This window comes from Hoplias malabaricus, chromosome 5, assembly GCF_029633855.1.
Source record: "Hoplias malabaricus isolate fHopMal1 chromosome 5, fHopMal1.hap1, whole genome shotgun sequence".
In the NCBI taxonomy this organism is placed as follows: domain Eukaryota; kingdom Metazoa; phylum Chordata; class Actinopteri; order Characiformes; family Erythrinidae; genus Hoplias; species Hoplias malabaricus.
The window spans coordinates 30,101,147-30,121,981 of record NC_089804.1 but is presented as its reverse complement, the minus strand read 5'-3'; the positions used below and the strand labels follow the sequence as shown (position 1 = coordinate 30,121,981).

Sequence of the window (20,835 nt, the reverse complement as noted above, 5' to 3'; positions counted from 1 at the left end):
TCCTGAATTTGGAATCAATTCCATATCTGAAAATGCTCATCTCTTTTCATGCTTTTCAATATTCAGATTTCTGTCCACTATCCAAACACCTCCAGATGTCGTTTTTTGGATGTGGTTCGGCCATTGACACACTGAAAGGATGCCTGAGGCAGTTTTGATCCAAACAGTTAGTTTGCTTCCCATTTACAGAGGCGAGGCTACATACAACCACTGGAACTTGTTCCAACTGACAGGACAGTTAGCAAACTAGGAATTTCTCTGAATTGGATAAAAAGTTCATTGGATTTAAATCATTCATTCATTGCCTGTAAGTGCTTATCCAGTTCAGGGATCACCAGGAATCACTGGGTGCAAGGCAGGTACACCCTGGAAAAGGCACGCACACACACAAACACATGGACACTTTTGAGTTGTCAATCCACCTACCAAAGTGTGGTGGTACCAAACTCTTCACAGCCAGTCACCCAGAGTGGTGCTCAAACCCCCAACAACAGGACCCTGCAGCTGTGCGACAGAGACACTACCTGCAGCACCAGAGCACCGCCCGATTTAAATCATGAATATCACACTTAAGCCTGGAACTGGAATAGAAAGCATTTTGAATTGGGATTTTTAGTTGAAAGGAAGATAAAGTCATGAACTAAACTTAATCCCTGTCTAGGAAAACAGCCCTTAGTGTATAACAAAACATCCACTCCAGAAAAACACAAATAGCTGCAAAAATTAAGATTCCGTTCACTCTCTGACATTGATTCGGAAATCATCAAAAATACTGTAAGTTTTAGAGTGTACTGAGACTGAGGCATGTCAGGAACTGCATACAAACTGGACTCTGGCTGTAGGAGATGAAAGTGTTATAGAAACAGGAATAACAAGGTCATAAAGTTATGGAGTAACAGATCATAAAGTATAACAGAACAAAAATGGAAAGCACCTCTGGCCAGCAGGACATAAACGCTGTAGAGCACTGAAGGTGGTCTCACTGGGTCCAACATTTCTTTCATTCTTTCTTTGATATTGGATGTTAGCAGCAATGGCTGGAGGGTACTGTCTGTCACTACAAAAACACAATCAGGAATGCATTCAGTTTATGAATAATAATGCCCTGCGTGGCTGATACTTGAGTAAAATGACAACAACTGCCTCAGCAGTCCACAACCACAATGATTTGTGTGCTCCTCTTATTTTCTTTTTCATAAATTTTGACTTTATCTGTGTGCTGGGACTCTGACAACCCAGCTAAAAAGAGAGATGTTCAAACATGATGGGATCTCGCGTCTCAGACTAATAACCATAACTGCATGAAGCACTATCTGTCTGGGACAATGGGCTTCAGATCAAAATCTACTTGCTTTTTTATGCATGCCTACCTACTCAGAATATATTATCAGTCTAATCGCCATGTGACATCCAAATATAACTTCAACATATCACATAAATCACATAAAAACATCTCCACTGCACATCCAGTGCACTGCAAGATGACTGGACCAGCAAACAAAAAAATCACATCAAATAAAATCATACGCAAATTCAAATCATACATACAATTTGTTATTCTGATGTTAATATTTCTGAGGTGTTCTGTTATGAAAGCAACAATAAGCACTATAACTTATACTGAACAATCACTGAATGAGGAACATTATCACTCTTATGGACAATTATTCATTGCCAATCCACCTACGATGGATCATTCTTAGCGCTGCAGTGACCCTGACATGGTGGTGGTCTGTTAGTGTGTGTTGTTCTGGTACGAGTGAATCAGACACAGCAGGGCTGCTTGAGCTTTTAAAGCCCTCAGTGTCACTGGTGGACTCAGAATAGTCCACCAACCAAAAACATCCAGCTGAAATAATCCTGTGTCCACTGATGAAGGACTAGAGGATGACCAATCTACACTGAAAAGCGAAAGATGAGCTACTTTCTCTGACTTTACATCTGCAAGGTCAACCAATGAGGTAAAAGTGTCTAACAGAGTGAAGAGTGAGTGGACACCAGGTTTAAAATCTCCAGCAGCACTGTTGTGTCTGATCCACTCATACAAGCACAGCACACAGTAACACAACGCTGGTGTCACTGCAGCACTGAGAATGATCGGTCACCCAAATCATACCTGCTCTGTGCAGATCCTGATCATTGAAGAACAAGGTGAAATGGGCATTAGAAAGTATACATAGAAACAGGTGGACTACAATGTGTAATTTAGGCGTGGGCAATATAATATCATGCACGATAATACCGGTATGTTTTTGAATTCTATAAGACTTTTGCCATATCGTGATATTCCAAAGTATTTTTTTTTTCTACAAGATTTTAAAAATTACCATATGCCTTATATCGAGTATGCTGAGCATACACAGGTTTCAATCTGAGTACATTTATAACAGTGCATAAATGTCCCATTCAGCTCTGTTTTTTTCTCGCGCGCACACACCCACATACGCCTGCATGTGCACGCACACTCGCACACAGACACACACCACGCTGTCCTGCCATTGTTCGTGTATGCCGCTGGAGCTGTTTTCCATAGGAGTGGGCAATATAACATCGTTCATGATAATACCGCTATGTTTTTGAATTCGATAAGACTTTTGTCATATTGCGATACTGTGACGTAACCGCGACCTGAAAAAAATGGAGTAGTGTAACCTAGACCTGGGGCTGAGAACCCAGCTAAATCTATTGGCATCTGTTTTTTTATAACCAAATATGCCAGGTGCAGTTTTCTGAGGCATCAAAGGACAGGTTTCCTGGACTCAGATTAAGCCTAAATCATCCTCTTCTTCTCTCGGCTCCTCCCTCCTGTCAGGGGTCGCCACTGTGAATCAACCGCGATTCGCACCATTGATCTGGCACAGTTTTTATGCCGGATGCCCCTCCTGACGCAACCCTCCCTATTTATCCGGGCCTTTGGGATGGGCACTTCAAAGCAATGCATTCCACACACTCACACCTATGGACAATCTTCCGAGTCGCCAATCCACCTACCAACGAGTCTTTTTGGACTGTGGGAGGAAACCTGAGCACCCGGAGGAAACCCACGCGGCCACAGGGAGAACACACTGAAATTTTCACAGTCACCCGGAGAGGGGCTTGAACCCACAACCCCAGGACCCTGGAGATATGTGACAGTGACATTACCTGCTGTGCCACCATGCTGCCCAGATTAAGCCTAAGTCTAGTTTATAAAAGTTTTAATGGCGGTTTATCTTAAGCACTGAAATATAGTCTAAGACTAGGCTTAATCCATGTGTTGGAAACCAGCCCAAAGTGTTGAAAGCCTTTTTCCAACACATAAAAAAATTACTAGACAGTATCTCCAAATATTATCACAGAACAGTGACTTAGAATCTGTCAGTAATGAGATATCTCAAAATAATACATTTATGGGCAGGTTTCCCAGTCACAGATTAAGCCTAGTTTTGGACTACACAGCATTTTGAATTGTGATTTTCCATTCAAATTAAGATATAATCCAGGACTAGGCTAAATCCCTGTCTGGGAAACCACCCCATGGAAATTTATCTTAATGCCCAAAATGTAGTCTAAGCCTATGTAGTCTCTATCCATGTGTTGAAAACCAGCCCCATATTTCAGAATCATGATATAGTATCTCAGAATTATGAAAAAAAAATCTCAAACATAAATAGATCTTAAATAAAAGATATAGCAATTAAACTAATAAAAAATAGGTACTAATTTTCTTGTATATTTATGTGGTGGAAATTCACTTTTACACCGTCATGTTTTTTATTTTTCATGACATTTCACAATGCCAAATAGTCCAATCCTAATCGGAATACACCACCAATAAATCTGATCTGAGCTAATTCCTCTTAAAGACAAAATGTTATCAGTAAACAAATTCCCAGGCCTTCCCATGCTAAGCACATTTGTTTTAAGAGTTAGACAGTGAACTCAGTCAGTAAGGAAAGTTTCACTTTAATGTAACAAGCTTTTGTTTAATGTCAGAACAGTTCCTATGTACCAGGAGCGTTTCTAAAGTGAATTAAGTGAGTAGGCTACACTGAAGCAGCCAGGTTACAGTACCTGCTTATTTGCTGATATTTCCTGTGTTTGTTGGTGAAGGGTTGATAGCAGGCTGTCAGACTCTAGCTTTGGAAATCCACAATAGTAGAGTTCACAGCTTCTCACTTCTTTGAAAAAACTCTCCAGGATTTTTCATCATAACCTGTTTTGCTCCTATAGCATAGCAAATAACTACAGACAACCATCTCCCTACACATTAAAAAAAAAACAATACAATACAATGGACAGTTGCACTATATTGGCTCCTTTTTGTTCTATAAATTACAGCTCATAAAGTGAGAATCCAATTATTTTGAGGGTCCTGAAACAAAATATTCTGCATAGATTGTCTCCCCTTCTGTGGAGTTTAAGCAAGTTTAGAATCTCATACACAACGAGGCCCATAGGTGTCAGTAAAACATCATTTTCATGAAGTGAAATCGTTGCAGAACCAATGTGGAACCGGTTTTGTTGTTTGGCACATTTCCACCAAAATATGTTCTGGAACCTAAAAAGTTTGTTACAAACTGCAACTTAAGAATAGTAGGTTCTTCAATAAGATGATATTCAGTGCCCGGTTGCATAAAACACCTTAACACCTTTTTCATTTAGGTACATCTTAGGTGAAGATTTTGCCTTAGCCAAGGGAATTACTTAAGTGTAATGGCGTAGATTTGCTCTTGACATTGGTGGGTACCTATGAAATGTACCACTTGCCTGTTTTTTTTTTTTTGTTTGTTTGTTTTTATTTTTGCTCCGTGATAAAATTTGTTTTGGCAGTTTGTTGTGCAGTTAATTCCCAAACCATGTTATTCATAGCTAAAGATTATTTAGCCTGCTGTTATCATGGACTCATTTCATTAACGAACTTGACTTTAAGTAACTTACAATCTTCTTTGAAAAATAGATCATGTCCATAATCTATGGACGTCTGTAATTCTATATTTTTTCAGAAATAATTTGCTGTTACCTGTTGAGAATATTAGCCAGCTCTGGCTCTGTTCAGTAGTGTTGCTGCTTGTAAACTGCCTCCACTTTTCAAACACAAGGCCAATATTTCCTCAAATTTTACTCCGTCTGTGGTCATGGAGATTCTTAGAAGGGCAATGGTGGTTTGTGGGTCCGGTCAAATATAGCATAACTCGGTCATTTCATGGCTGCACGACACTGTTTGTAGACCTGCCCACACGTTGAAATGTAAAATTATTGGACAGAGGGCGGGATCACAGGCAGGACCTCGGAGGGCGGGATTACCGGAGCTCCGCTCCCTACTTCTGAAAGAGATGCTGCTTTAGCAATGCTGTGACAGGCAGCAGTGTTTTAGCTTTGACTGTTTCCTTGATGTATGATCACACACCCTGGACATTTTATGACCAAGTACAGTAAATATCCTACAGATTGCTCCTTTAAACCCAGTATACAACAGACAGTTAAGAAACATTAGGACGTGCCTGTCTTTGCTAAAAAGGAACTGAGCATGTCAAATAGAGTCGTGAAAAACGTGAAAAATGCGTACAGGAACAAGCTGGATTAGAAAACTCAGGCGAGCCAGACAAATTGTAGTATCACAAACGGTGAGATAAAAGCAGCCTTTAGCTATAGTTTATTATAACAAGTATCTTGCCTATATTAACTGTTGTATACGTGTGTATATAAAAGCGTATTAAACCTCTCATTATGTTTTGTTTAGAGAAGAGCGGGTACCATCAGGCAGTGACTTCGCCTCCACGAATACCAATTTACAATTTACTGCCAAGAGAAACTAAGTGAGGATTTGTTTTGCCTTATCATAGGCAAAACAATCATATTGCCAATCATAGGCATTTATTTCAAATAATATACTCACTTAGTCACTTAACATATTCCAGATATCCAACCAAACCTGCTGATCCTATAACAACTCGTGAAGAATTTATAGAGCCCCAGAAAGAAAAGCTGCAGCTGGAGATAGAGAATTGAATTTGGATCTGCAGAACATACTTCTCAATAATAAATTACTTCATTTAGAAGAAGGGAAAATAACCATCACAAGTATTCAAGAAATGTAATTAATTTAATGAACACTTTGAAAAAGTAATCAAGTTCACAGAAATCACATTAATAATAATAATAATAAATACAATGATATAGCAATAATAATAAATATAATAATAATAACCACTATAATTATATTGATTTAATAATTATATATACAACTCCATTATTATTAATATATGTTGTACTTTTATTTTATTTTCTATTTTAAATAGGAAGAAAATTTGTTTTCTTTTAATTGCTCAGTAATATCCTTTGAATCAATAAAATGAAAAAAAAAAACAAATAAATGCTCTCTTTCTAGTCTACATAAAGAATCCATTGATAATGGCATCTCTGACTGCATATCCATCATTTTATTGCTCATGATATTCTTTGCAGGACTCATTGCTTTCCACCACATTCTCACCCTCCTCTTCGAAAGCAGAAAACTCATTGAAATGTCGAAAAGCATGACACAAGCAACAATACTTTTACAGGCCCTAGGTGGTTCCACACAGTTCACTGTGGAGACAGTAGAACCTGCATTTAAGCTGCCTGATGGCCCTCTCAAAGATGCTCCTTGTGCTTGTGAAGTTGTGGTACCTATTGTTCCGAAAGAAGTAAAAGGAATATGTCAGTGATTTGATATCCTTACTGACAGTATGAAGTTTAGTGACTTAAGGGGGTATTGAGTTCAAAGTCATTCATTCATTATCTGTAACCGCTTATCCAGTTCAGGGTTGCGGTGGGTCCAAAGCCTACCTGGAATCATTGGGCGCAAGACAGGAATACACCCTGTAGTGGGCGCCAGTCATTCACAGGGCAACACAGACACTTTTTGAGTCGCCAATCCACCTACCAACGTGTTTTTGGACTGTGGGAGAAAACCGGAGCACCCAGAGGAAACCCACGTGGACACAGGGAGAACACACCAACTCCTCACAGACAACCACCCGGAACGGGAATCAAACCCACAACCTCCAGGTCCCTGGAGCTGTGTGACTGCGACACTACCTGCTGCGCCACCATGCCGCCTGTCGAGTTCAAAGAGCTCCAGAAAATAGCTCAGAGATTTAAAGAGTTATTTTGCAGTGGAGCTGGACAGGTCATTTGCAGCATGTTATATTGTTCTTGATGGCAAATGATGGATGTGTACTTTTTTTGATTCACCTGACTGAGACGTTAATTTCAGGCTACTTTTCGTCATCGTTTTCACCGTTCACAAGCTCAGCTAGACGCTCAGCTCTGGAATCTTATTCTGAAATCCTAATTTTACAGATAGTTAATGGCATCAATTACCCATGTACCATATATCAATCAGCCACAGCAACACTGGAACTGACCAACCCTCCATGCTTTTTATTGATGATGTATTGTGCTTATAATCAAACCGATGCAAACGTGGGCCAGTCAGAACCAAGGTTCTGAGAATCCCGAGCGGAACCAGTTCAAGAACCACAGTTCATTTGGTTGAAAAGTGCTACCTGTGTTTGGAGTTCAGGGAAATATTATAGAACTGCCTGTGGAAATCAATTGAAGAATTCAACCAATTTATCAACACATCTATATTAGTTTTGCCCTTTTCCAGGGAACCACCTCAATATTTCATCAGTTGTGGTAAGGATCTAAATCATGTAATGCCTCTAAAAGCTGCCTCACAAAAAAGATTACAAAATTATTATATTTATGCTCCTTGAAGACACACTTGGGTGGAATGGAGGCGCAGCAGGGAGTGTCACAGTCACACAGCTCCAGGGACCTGTGGGTTGGGGGTTCAAGTCCCGCTCTGGGTGACTGACTGTGAGGAGTTTGGTGTGTTCTCCCTGTGTCCTCATGGCTTTCCTCCAGGTGCTCTGTTTTCATCCCATGGTCAAAAAAACACACCCAAAAGTGTCCATAGGTGTGAATGTGTGTGTGTGTGTTGCCCTGGTGCCTCCTCCAGCGTGTGTTCCTTGCCCAATGATTCTGGGTAGGCTCTGGACCCACCATGAACCTGAACTGGATAAGCGGTTACAGACAATAAATGAATGAAGAAACAGTTGGTTTGTCATTTGAACTTGACAGACTGAGTTTCAGTGATGAAGGTCTCCTACACAAGGAGGGTAAATGGCTGGTAAGGAACAGCTTTGGAGTTGTGTACTGAGTAAGGTTTAATCATATTAGCTGGGAGAGATGTCCCTCTTTGAATTGAATGTGGCAGCTCACAGAAAGGACCTAGGGAGTTCTAATTACTCCAAGTAAGTTCTAATTGCTAAAAGAAAGAACGCAACAAGTTTTAACTACACAGGGGTAGTTAACACAGAGAGGGCACAACAAGGTTTAAGAGCCTCACTGCTCCATACAACTCTCACTTTATGTGGAAGTCCTTTACTGACAAAAGTATTTTGAAATAAAACAACAGGGTCAAATGAAAAAATATTAATTAAAGCTTACTGAATTTTTTGTAAGAATTACCATGTCTTACATGAATATATGAATATAAAATGAAAATTGTACACAAATATTTAATTCAGGCGGCACGGTGGCGCAGCAGGTAGTGTCGCAGTCACACAGCTCCAGGGACCTGGAGGTTGTGGGTTCGATTCCCGCTCCGGGTGACTGTCTGTGAGAAGTGTGTTCTCCCCGTGTCCTCGTGTGTTTCCTCCGGGTGCTCCGGTTTCCTCCCACAGTCCAAAAACACACATTGGTAGGTGGATTGGCGACTCAAAAAAAAAGTGTCCATAGGTGTGAGTGTGTGAGTGAATGTGTGTGTGTCTGTGTTGCCCTGTGAAGGACTGGCGCACCCTCCAGGGTGTATTCCCCGCCTTGTGCCCAATGATTCCAGGTAGGTTCTGGACCCACCGCGACCCTGAATTGGATAAGCGGTTACAGATAATGAATGAATGAATGAATGAATATTTAATTCAGTAAGCTTTAATTCAAATCTTTTCAACCGTTATTTTATTTCAAATACCTTTGTCAGTAAAATACTTCCATCACTTTAAGACTTTTTTTTTCCATGTCTCATTCACTGTGCATCTTGTCGTGTTAATTCATATTTCAAAACTATGATGAACGAAAGTCATGGTTTAAATAATTACCTTCCAAAATACTTGGAGCTAAATGTCAGATGTGAGGTTGAAGCCAGCTTCAACAGTCTTTTCTGAGTCAGCATGGTTTTGAAGGTGATGAGTGACAACATTTATTTCAGCTCTCCGTGGTCTGCAATTATTCTGTTTATCTGAAACAGAACATAGTCATTGTCCAGTGTGTAATTCATCCACTAACATGCGCAACAGAAGCTCAGCTGGAAGCCTCTGCCATTACCGCAAGGCAAGAGTAATCAAACACTGCTTTCCCTAGAATTAACAAAAAACATGAAAGTTTAGAGTTCATACTTTGTTGCTGTTCCAAGCAAAACATGTATGCCGATTTTTAGTTCACTGTAATACAGCAGCTGGCCTCCACATTGTGTGAAATTTGCCTGATGATAGCCATGCTGCAAAATTACTTATATTAATTATAAAATCTTTTTACATTGACATCAATTAAAAGTTAAGAACAGGGCAGCATGGCAGGTAGCGTCGCTCAAGGGTTCTGGGGTTGTGGTTTCAAATCCCATTTCGGTGACTGTGAGGAGTTTGGTATGCTCTCTTCCTGTGTCCACGTGGTTTCCTCCCATGGTTCAAAAGCACACATTGGCGACTCAAAATGTGTCCATAGATGTGAATGTGTGTCGAAGGACTGGCGCCCCGTCTAGGATGTGTTCCCGCCTTCTGCCCAGTGATTCCAAGTAGGCTCTGGGCCCACTGTGACCCTGAAGTGGATAAGCGTTTACAGACAATGAATGAATGAATGAATGAACGAACCTTAAGAAAGTTTTACATTCTCCTGTAAATTTACTATTTTGTAGATACATGGTTTTCTTTGGACAGTGACGATTTGCATAAGGCGAGGAGGAAATATACATGGATATATCCATAAAATTATAAATTAATTCATAAATAACAAACACACAAACCAAACATTTATTTACCTTTTGTTTCCTGACACTATTTAAAAAATTTATTTCATCTTTATCAATAAAAAAATGATTGACTGATTGAATTTTCTTTTTAATTTACCTATTTACTTATTCTGCAAATGACTGACACCCAGCCCAGAGTGTGTTCCTGCCTTGCATTCAAAGATTCAGGGTAAGCTCCAGACCCACTACGACCCTTATTAATTATTATTTTTTTTTTTTAGCAGGATTCATCCTCCATACTATGTAAGAATATAAGTTGAGTTTTAATGCCCACACTTTATTCAAATTTGGCTTGGATTCCTTTCTGCAAGTTGATTCGATATAAACTGCTTGTTGTTTCAAGCAGAAAGTACATATGACTCACTAATATGAGTTTACGTCACTTTTCTCAGTTATTCCACCCAATGTAGCCACTTTAGTAAAAAAAAAAAAAAAAAATTATTATTGTAAAGACCGGTATCAGGAAGAACTATCCAGTGTCATATCTGCCTTTAACACTTTTAATTAAAACTCTCTAAAAAGACCACCAGAGAATAAGAACAAGTGCCAGGCAGCATTTGGGCATGGTGTGTCGAGAGAGTCACCCGGAACCTCGCCAAAGCTGCAGTGTTTCACCCTGAGGGTGAGGCCTCTGACAAAACACCATTCTCGCTACAAAGAAAGACCTAATAGGTCCATTCATAAACCTAAAAGCATCCCAAATATTACTCCCAACCTCACAGCACACAAGAAAAATAAATCCCAAAAATAAACCCCCCAAATAGTGAACAAGGTGCAGAGTGCATGCTGGGAGCTCCTCCTGAGCTACAACTCATCCATAACCAAAATCCAGTTGAAATCACAAAACAAATTTTGATATGAGAAGGTAAATAACAAGATGTTGTTGTCATGCCTTGTTAAATATTTTACAGTGCAAAGTTTGTAATTTTGCAGAAGTGTAACTGTTGACAAACACGTTCACTAACTAGAAACTGCCAGTAAACGCTGTACAGCATAGAGTTATTGTTCAAAAATTTAGCTGAAAGGCGCAGCATTAATTTTTGATGGAGGCAGCCTCGTAACGATTCTCTATGAAAGAAAAACCATGTATATAAATGGACAAAATGTAACCTGTTTGAAGTCTTTGATTTGGATCTCCCTTTGCAATATTACAATTTTAATATTTAGAAGTTTCGTGCCAGGGGCTCCCAAGCTATACAGTCGTCAATGTTTTTGGCTGTTTTTATCATAGGGAGATTGTTAGTTCAATTTCTGGTGGTGCCTCAAACATCCAAAGCTGGAAGTTTAAAACAAAGTTGATCTTACTCACTTGGTGAGTAGGACTGCTCTCCTTCTCCGTAAATCTCCCCTATATTTCCCCCCCAGTATTTGATGGATTCACATGTTTTAGAGAAATTTAATAGCACCCTGCCTCTAGATGTTGTAGAGAATAATAAAATAAAATGAAAAGCATGATGCAGCTTAGTACATCATTTGTAATTTATAAGAGTTTTTATTTGGGGAAAATTTTTTTTTTTTTTTTACATATGTACATAAAAAAAAATATGTACAAGCCATGCAAATACATGACTAATTTGAATACCCATAAACAGAGATAGGAAACTGAATACCAAGATGAATATCTGAATGACCAAAACCATCTCTACTGTAAGCTTGAAGTTAAATATGAATACATATAAATTTGTCAAAATTGTAAAATATAAGCTATTTTTCCCAAATGTTTCAGTGTAATTTGACAAAATGTCATAAATGAAAAAACATTATCCACACTGGTCTTTTTCATCATTCCATGAATCCACCCTTGATATCAACAATCAGCATCTGACAATCCAAAATCCATTTTGGCTACTCTACTAGAAACGGTGAAGGAAAACAATACATTTACAAAAGCTTTATATCAAAACAATGTTTTGCATCCCAAATAATACATCACCATGAATTTCATTCAAGGCAAGAGTCTGCCTCATAAAGAGAGTTTCATACGATAAGTCAGGCAGATGGTTACATAATTTCCATCATGGCACTATTTTAATATCCCCATATATTTGAAGAGTAGCGGAAGATTGCTTATTCTCAGGTAAAACAGTGTTTTGCCGGGTTGTATTTTTAGTGTAGTTATAAATGGCCAGCAGCCCTGCTGTAAATGCTACGGATCATAAAAAGTACTGACAAAACCACCAATGGCTTAGGGGTTTGGCTTGTTCAGGCAAGGACAGAATATCACAAACATACAGCATAATATTATTGCCCACTCATTCTGACTGTATCAAACAGCTTCATTAATATGTTCACCAAAAAGAGGGGGGAAAAAAAAAAAAAGAGAGACAAAGAAAGTGGGGGAAAAACACTCTAAATAAGAGAGCTTCATTTGGACAAATTGCATTCCATATGGAGCGTTACATTAAATAAAATATCCATATATATATATATATATATATTCTTTTTCATTTTGCATTAGTGAAAGAAGAGCAGGATAAATAAGAGAATTGACATAGAGGGGTCAGTCTAGCTATACTGTATACATAGCACATGCAGCAAGAGACTGGTGAATGCTTCAATTTCACAAAAAAAAAATAAAAATAATAATAAAAAAAAATAAACATGGAATACCAAGAACGGTTGTGTTAACAACTGATAAATGATTGCCTTTTGCATTATAATCAACCATCATTCTTTACTGAACCGTAGGGCCATTATTTATAAATCAAGTAATATTACTTTTGATATATCTTTATATATATTCCTCATAATCTACAGTCCTCTTCTGTTTTTGGGTTGCAGATCCAACAAAAGGCTCATTTATGAAAAGTGCATTTCAAACATGCTTCTCTCAGCCAAACTGAAGCATACAAGGAAACGTAAAGCCTCCAATGTCTTTAAAACTGTTTCTTAATAATCTAATAACCCAATTCAACCAGATGTAATTCAACCACAAGTTTCTCACCAGCCATCATCCATTATCCCTGGAATTCTGTGAAGTCCACTGAGCTTTACCTGGAAATCAGGGATTCCTGGATAAAACAGAAGAAAAATTAAGAGAGAAACTATGCAACAGGAGGCTAATTTGTGAATACACATTCTGTAAGACTAGCTAGATGCCTTTTAATAGGGAGTGCATGTTAAAAGTTCAAAATGTTCAAAAAAAAAAAAAAATATATATATATATATTTTACCTTTTATTCCCCATTTCCAGATTCACTATTCGAATGCTCTTCGTTTTTCACCTCAGCATTAGCCATCTGCAGACTGCGTGTAACAGGACCACCCACTCTTTTGCACATCCTCTTGGAGAAGCGCTCCTCTTTCTTGGTCTGAAGCGGCACTTTGGACTCTGCCTCCTTCTTAGGGGCCTTGTCTTTACTGCCAAGTTTGGCTTTTTTATCAGGACGTGCCACAGGGTCGTTTGTAACGGCCGATGAAGAGGAGGTGGCGGCTGGAAGCTGAGGTTGCATGATACTCTTTCTGCCCTTCTTGCTTTTGGGTTCTGTGCTGTTTGTGTTCGAGGTGTTGGAGGCAGGCCTTTTGGCACGTACCTGAGACATCCATGTTTTGCCTTTGCTAGCTGATTCACTTTCTAATGGCTCTGAGCTCCGGGCACGAGTTTTTCCCAAAGGACGCCCTGCTGTACCGGAGTCGGCTTCTTGTTTGATTTCAGAGTCTGTGGCTCTACTCCGAAGGTTGATGTTTTTGTCTTGAGGCATCAACTCACTTTTCTTTTTCTTAGGAGCTGGTTTTTTAGGACAACTGCCTAAAGTATGTTTCGAGAGGCTGGCAGGATATGTAAATTCCCGACAACAATAAGGGCACACATTGAGGGGTTGATCTTCCTCCTTGACTTGAGCAGAAGCTTTCTTTACAGAAGCAGCAGCAGCAGCCGCAGCTGCAGCAGTCTTGTTCTTCTGCAGTATTGCCTTCTGAACAAGCTGGTTTTTCTTCTTGTTTAGGGCAGTCATCTTCATTTTGGTGGGTATCTCCTGGTTGAAGTTTAGCCTTTTGGGTTGACCCATTCTGCTAAAGGCATTCTGCCCTCCAGTGGCTGCTGCTGCGGTTGAAATGTTGACACCATTCAGAGGCTGCTTTATTATCTGCCTTAACGGAATGGGGTTCTTCTTGGGAGTGTAGCGCCTCTTATCACTAGCATTGGCACAAGCTAAAATGTGTTTGTGGAGTTCCGGCATGTTGTCAAAACTGTTGCCACATTTAGTGCACCTGATTGCTGTGCTGAAAGTCTGGGGGATGTTGTGGGTTGTGAAGTTAGTTGCGGATGCTACAGAGCCAGCAGGTGTTCGGTTGTGGTAGGGAAATGGCGGAGGCTTAAAGCTGGGGTAGTGTTGATTAATGCCAAGGCGCACATCTGGGCATTTGGGCTTTCCAGCCTCGGATGCCATGATCTTTATTGTAGTGTACAGCTCTTCTGTGGGGTCCTCTTGTCCATCTAGATCTCCTTCTTTTTTAATGTCATTACCCATACATACCCCAGAAGAATCCTGAGCAGCAGTATCTACATTTGTGTCAGGGGTTGCATGTAAGGAATTGTTCTCCATATCTGCCTGAGCAGGATCTGTATAATTCTGGGGCCTGAGCTTGCCATTCTCAACCGAGGTGTGATCACAGCTCTGGCCAGGATGCAGGTCATTCTGGTGCTGCTGGAGGTTGCAGAGGTAAGCAAACTCCTTGGAACAGACAGAGCAAACGTAAATTCTCCCAACTCCATGTAGAGAAGATCGATGTTCCAACAGGGCTGCAGCATTTCCAAATAACTGCACACAAAACTCGCATTTGAAAGGCCATTCTACCGCATGCTGTATGATATGGCTGCTAAGTTCTTTAATTGAGTGGAAAGGCTCCTCGCAAACATTACAGACAAAGCTCTTTGTAAATGTCTCTTGCTCTGACGTCTCTGCATCACACTTTTCCACTGCTCTAGGTAAAGTATATGAGGAAACCAGATCTGTATTTGCTTCAAATTCAGCCAACATTTGAACTGTTACATGTTCATCAGTGACTATGTTATCATCATCTAGTGGCATGTGAGAAGAATGAGGGTCTATCACTATTCTGGGAGAAGAACATTGGGATTCCATATTAGGGCCTATGTATATGGGAGTGTGTGTGGATTGTGGTTTTTGACAGTCCTCTGTTTGAGGGAAAGCTCCATCAAAGGAATTACTTTGACTGGCTTCTGAGTCACTACTCCTTTCACAGGAAGAAATGGCATTGTTTGCATTTGCTAGCAAATTAAGTTTCGAATCAGGGGTTGAGCCTGTCAGTATTGTTTCAGATTCTGAAAAGAAATCTGCTTCATAATTTCTTTTTGTGTCCTGAGGACTTTGAGGCAGTGCATCATTCATAGGGCCTAACCGCTTAGCTGTTTGGTCCAAGTCTTTAACGTCCTGATTTACTGTATCATGGCTTGTTTCTGTTAGATTACAAGACACTGACATTTCCTCTAGTGGGTGGTCAATGGGTTTGGGAGATAATTTAGGAAAAGAAGAGTCTGGAGATTGTGTAAGAGGTGGGGGCGAAGGGACAGTGGGCAGAACAGGGGGTGGAGGTGTAGAGGACGCCAGGCTGGAGGATGATGGAGAAGAAGGGTTCATAGTTACAGGGGTCAAAGAAGGAGGAGATGATTCACATTGAGGGTTTTCTAAATTAGAGCAAGGACTAGCAGGAGATACACCTGTGGTGCTGCTTGGAGATGAATTTTCTTCAGGGCTTCCAAGACCAGTAGATCCTTCTTCTCCAGCTGAGCTCATGCCAGCATACTCATTCATCAGAACCTTTTCTAACATGCTAGTATTGGGCTTCTTTCTCTTAACATGTAGCGGCAAATGCATACTTGTTTTTGTCTCAGGATGAGCCACACCCTTATGGTGCATGCTTAAATCCAGCACAGACTCACCAGGACTTTTAATTAAGCTGCCGTCTTTTTTGCAAACAGCACTGGAAAGATCAAGAGGCTGCTGATTGCAAGAGTTGCCCCCACTTATTGGAGCTGGCCAGTCCGTTCCAGATGAAGTTGGGGAGTCGGTCTGATCTTTGCTGGATGCATTCCAGGACTGGGCCATACCATGGCTTTCAACCTTTGGCAACTTAAGAGTACAGGAGTCCCCAGTTTCAATGTTTGTGCCTTCAGGGCTCAATGTAGAGCTGCTTTGCACAGGGGTTGGAGGGGAAGCAGTTCTTCTTTTGAATCTCCCCTGAGCAGCAGGCAAGGAGGGTACAGAAAGTGGAGTAGCCAATCTACGGGTATCTGAAGTTACAGTAGAAGCTGGTTTCTGATTGTCCTGGTTCTGAAGAAGTTGTTTCAATTTTGGGGAGAGGTATATGGTTTTCTCCTTTTGAAAGGCCAGCGTCTCTGTGGACTGTGGAAAGACGTTGCCAATCAATAAGGGTGACTGAGAAGAAGCAGAAGACGAAGAGGCAGTAGATGACATGGTTTCAGATTCCACTTTCACAGTGGGAAGAATTGGTGGTGTAGAGGTTCTCCTTTTAGGAACCAACTGAGCAGTAACCGAAAGCTCTTTTACAGGGCAAGGTCGATTTTCAACTTTAAGTGCCTGATTTATCTGGTTGGGATTCAAGATGACCGCATCGAGACCAAACAGTGCAGCAGTACTTGAATCAACCTCTATTACTTCACAGCTGCTGACAGTATTTGTGGACAGAATCTTTCCGTCTATGTAAAGACTAAGGTTTTCCGAAATGTTTCTGGAGATGTCCACCATGCCTTCCTCTCGTTCTCCCTCATCTTCTGTGTCCAGGCTGGGTACATAAATAGTTGGTGGACTGGCATTTGGAGATGCTTTCTGGAGTGCTGTGTTTGGATCTTGATCTTGTTGTTGAGATGGCATGTCTTGTAGGAGAATTCCTTTCCTTCTAACACCTTTTGGCATTAGATGGCGTTCATGAATCCTGCGCTGGTGTCTGCGCATGTTGGTGTGAGTGCCAAAGGCCTTGTTGCAATATTTGCAAGGGTGTAGTTCTTTTGATTCCCCATTTTCATCCACAATCAATATCTGTTCAGGCTCCACTGTAGCATCTTTATTTGTAGCATCTGAGCCTGCCTGAGGTGCACCATTCTGAGAGCTCATAATGGTGGGGCTTGGAGATGTCACACCATCAGAGGTAGGAGAGTCATTAAGCCTAGAGGGACTGAGCGGAAAAGCTGTTCCTGCAAGAGAACTCGGCCTTTTCAAGTTTTTACTCCCATTCTCATGCCGTCTTTCATGTCTGCGCCTGCCTACTTGAGAGCCAAATGGCTTGGTGCAGTATTTGCATTTGAAGGTGTGTGTCTGGTGGTTTGCGATTGTATGAATGTGAGTGTGGCGCTCCAAACCTTGTTTGGTGGAAAAATGGCGTTCACAGTGCTGGCACTGGTGGTTTCCATTTCCACCTTGTGCATCGTCCTCAAAGTCAGGTTCCCCGTCTGCCTCTAATTCAGGAGAGACTACAGAAGACGCACACTCAGCTTCACGCAATGGACTCACAGAGCTTTCTTTGACGGGGTTGCCAGGACTTAACTGTGGGTCAGGCTGTTCTTTCTTGTCCACCGATTCTGTCTCAGCAGGGTGCTCTGGGCTTTTCTGTAGCAGAAGCTGCTCCATTTCTCCCTGATCATCTTCTTCCCCCTCCTTTTGTTCCATATGCACAAGAACCTGAGATGGTGAAGAGTCCTTGGTCTGAGTTGAGGAAGTACGAGAAGCAGCAGTCTCCTTGTCCAGTTCTGAAGATGCAGGGGTTCTCTCTGGTTCTTTATTTGTTCCTAAAATTAGGGGAAAATAACATGTTTTAAAATGTACAGGATCAATATCCCAACAAGAAAATATCAGGATCAACTTGTGATATCAAAAAAGTGTGTGACACAACAGCAAATATAGCATATATACTGTACAGCGTGTGCATACACACACACACAATACCGTAACCAAGTAATTAATTGGTGTGCAACTCCACATACAGGTCCTTGTCACACCCAAAAAATGTTCAAGTGCTGTTGAAGAAACGACAAATCGTGTAAAAAATCCGACCTTCCTCTGAGTCGCGCATCTCAGCAATTGTAGGGTTAGATGCACTCGACAGCTTGTCCTCAGATAATCTTCCCAAACCAGCCTGCCGGGCTTTTTCCAACAGCTTCTTTCTTGCTGAGGACAGAAATATAATGGGGAAGATCAACTAATGTGCAACTGTAGTTATGAGAGTAAAAAGTATGGTTTTCATATTACCCTTGATTAAATTTCGATAACGTTACTTTGAAGTTCAATATCCTTTTTATTCCCTTTTAAAACAAAGTTATGTATACTCATGCACAAATGAGGTTAACACAAACGAAAGTTAAGTCACACCTGCAAAGATAAGACAAAATTTCATGACCTACAAATATCTAAAGCTCTAATTGAGAGTTCAGGAGGGTTTCACAAAATGTGCAAAACTAAAAGATTTAACTTTTGTTGGATTACAAAAGGTAATATAGTGTCTACTCTAGGGCTGTGCCATATATTGTTTACATTATCATCGCCATAATTTTACAAACTATTTAAAAAAAAATCAATATCATAATAGTGATATTCTGACTTGTTTACTTAACCACATAATGCAGTTAATAGTAATATGGACTATGTCTTCACATGGGTCATTTGGAAAGTGAGGTAGAGGAATTTGCTCCAAAAAAGGAGTGACTTTATAAATATTATTAATATATATTAAATATATTTAGTTTAATTAATACTAACATTTGTTTAGTTACAAGTCTGCTTTTCAAATTAACAGGAGTATTTTTCAGTGTCATATCAGCAAAAATATAATTATCACCAAAATATCCTAAAATATTGTGATACTATTTTACAGCCATATTGCCCACCTCTAGTCTATATTTAAACAAGATATCATACACTCAGAGCTTTGGTGGTTAATAAAGTCATAATGATCCATGAAAATAAAGTTTTGGGGTTTTTTTTTTTTGCAACTGAGCTCCTCACCCTTAAAGGATTCCAATAATAAAAAATATGTCAAGTGAATAGAGTCAGCTGCTATCAGTTGCTGCCCCTGTGTCAAGGTCATCTGGCAGCATCCTATACAAAGCCTGATTCATAGCTCTCACACATGCACTCCCAACTCAGTCATCTGACTACACTTGGTAAGCGTTCTTTGTGCTGCCAATTATTTCAGTCTTCAAATAAATGATTATTAATACTTCCATATTACCCTTCTACTTAAATAGTCACTTGAATACATATTTTACTAAGTTCCTGTTGCTATCTTGCAAACAAAACAAAAATAGAGCCACATTTTGTATATTAGTTGAAAGTCATAAACCTACCATTTCAACTTACTCATCTAATTCTAAATCTTAACGTTTATGTGATTTTTGTATACAACAACTAAAAATGTAAATTTTAATGATTGCAACACAATCACGATCATAACTCACAGATTCTCAGCAAATGGAATGTTCATGGTAAAGTTGGACAATACAGGGGCAAAAGTAATAAATGGTTTAAAACCATTTTCTCAAAGCAAAAAAATAAAAAAATAAATAAAAAAACACCTTTCACTATGCCTGACCATGATAACCTACATTTGAGACTTTTCAAATAAAAGAATGTCATTGTATAAAATAGTTGTTCTTAATGTAGAAATATCAGATCTTATTTAGTGTAGGCTCAAACTCATAGTTTCAATATTAATATCAGTAAAATTTAAATAATAAAAAAATTGTAATTATGCAACAATTAATGGCTTTTAAATTTTTTAAAAGTGGCTCTATTTTGCCTTTTAATTTTATCGATGTAAAAAAACTACCGTGAATTAATAAAGGAAACATAAAAGTGTAAAAAGACTATATTAACAAGGTCATATTTTGACTAATGCATGTGCAGTTTAGGGCTACTTTTCCTTCCTCTTGGAATTAAGGACAGTACAGGATTTACAAAGCTGAGTTGGGATAGTGAAAAGTTCAGCAGGGTAAATTTACATTTAAAACTATAATTATTACTGGTCTTTGTTAGAAACCAGTGTAATGTGTGGAAGTGAGAATTTCCTAGTTACATTAGTAGCTTACCATTTAGCCAAATATATGTCTGCCGCCGAGTACTAATCCACTGATACTGGTTGTTCTACCATTCTTTATTCTTCTTTAAAAGGGTTAAATAAATATATAAATAACTCCATACAGCATCAACGCTACAAGAATTAAGCAAATTAGGCAGATATTGTGCAGTTACTTCACTTTATCAGGAGAACATATCCAATGTGCCCTCTGACCAAAAGAAAAAAAAGTTCCCTAACTCAGGTCATTTATTTCACCCATGCAGAGTTGTTTTTCAGCTTATTACTAAGACCTTCAATAGCTGGAATGTGTGTGTTAGGGCAGGAATAGGGGCAAAAAAACTGATCCAAGACTGGGAAGTTTGGCCTATAACTGGTAGCTTAGCTAGTTATACAAGTTTAACAAGACAGTCGGTCAAGTTTTCAACCAGTTTGTTATGACTGCTGTTCCAATAAGACTTACCTGTCGTTTAATATGAGATTATGAGGTATGAGTATAAAGTCTCTGTGAAATAAATCACTATTATAAGAGTGTGATAAATAAATCCTGAGGTTGACCAAGCCCTGCAAAGTCATGTAACTGTACCAGCACGAGGATCATTTGGCTTCACAAGAGGATCCTTTTTTTGTGTCACCACATCCATCATAAAACATATACATGTGTCAGAATCATGAACAACTGAATAAAATAGTGAACGTCTATTTGTGATATTTCTGTTGATACGAGGAAAGGT

The 20,835-nt window shown here is 39.6% G+C and overlaps 2 protein-coding genes across 5 annotated transcripts in view; both read right to left on the bottom strand.

The window, feature by feature from the left end:
* Nucleotides 1–5,141, bottom strand: part of kaznb (kazrin, periplakin interacting protein b) — a 464,418-nt gene extending 459,277 nt beyond the window's left edge. The window contains exons 1-2 of the mRNA XM_066671962.1: nt 5,003–5,141; nt 935–1,057 (exon numbers count right to left, since the gene is read on the bottom strand). The gene's annotated coding sequence lies outside the window, so the exon portion shown is untranslated. The remainder of the gene's footprint in view (nt 1–934; nt 1,058–5,002) is intronic.
* A 1,092-nt stretch (nt 5,142–6,233) lies between these two features.
* Nucleotides 6,234–20,835, bottom strand: part of prdm2b (PR domain containing 2, with ZNF domain b) — a 38,518-nt gene continuing 23,916 nt past the window's right edge. Inside the window, exons 2-6 of one of the 4 annotated variants that reach the window (XR_010802673.1) lie at nt 18,085–18,198; nt 13,228–17,819; nt 12,999–13,065; nt 9,129–9,268; nt 6,234–6,651 (exon numbers count right to left, since the gene is read on the bottom strand). Coding sequence is in view for 1 of the 4 variants with exons in the window: in XM_066671961.1 (XP_066528058.1) it covers nt 13,231–17,819; nt 18,085–18,198 (4,703 nt within the window). In the remaining 3 variants the exon portion in view is untranslated. The other 3 variants (XR_010802675.1, XR_010802674.1, XM_066671961.1) reach the window with 3 other exon arrangements.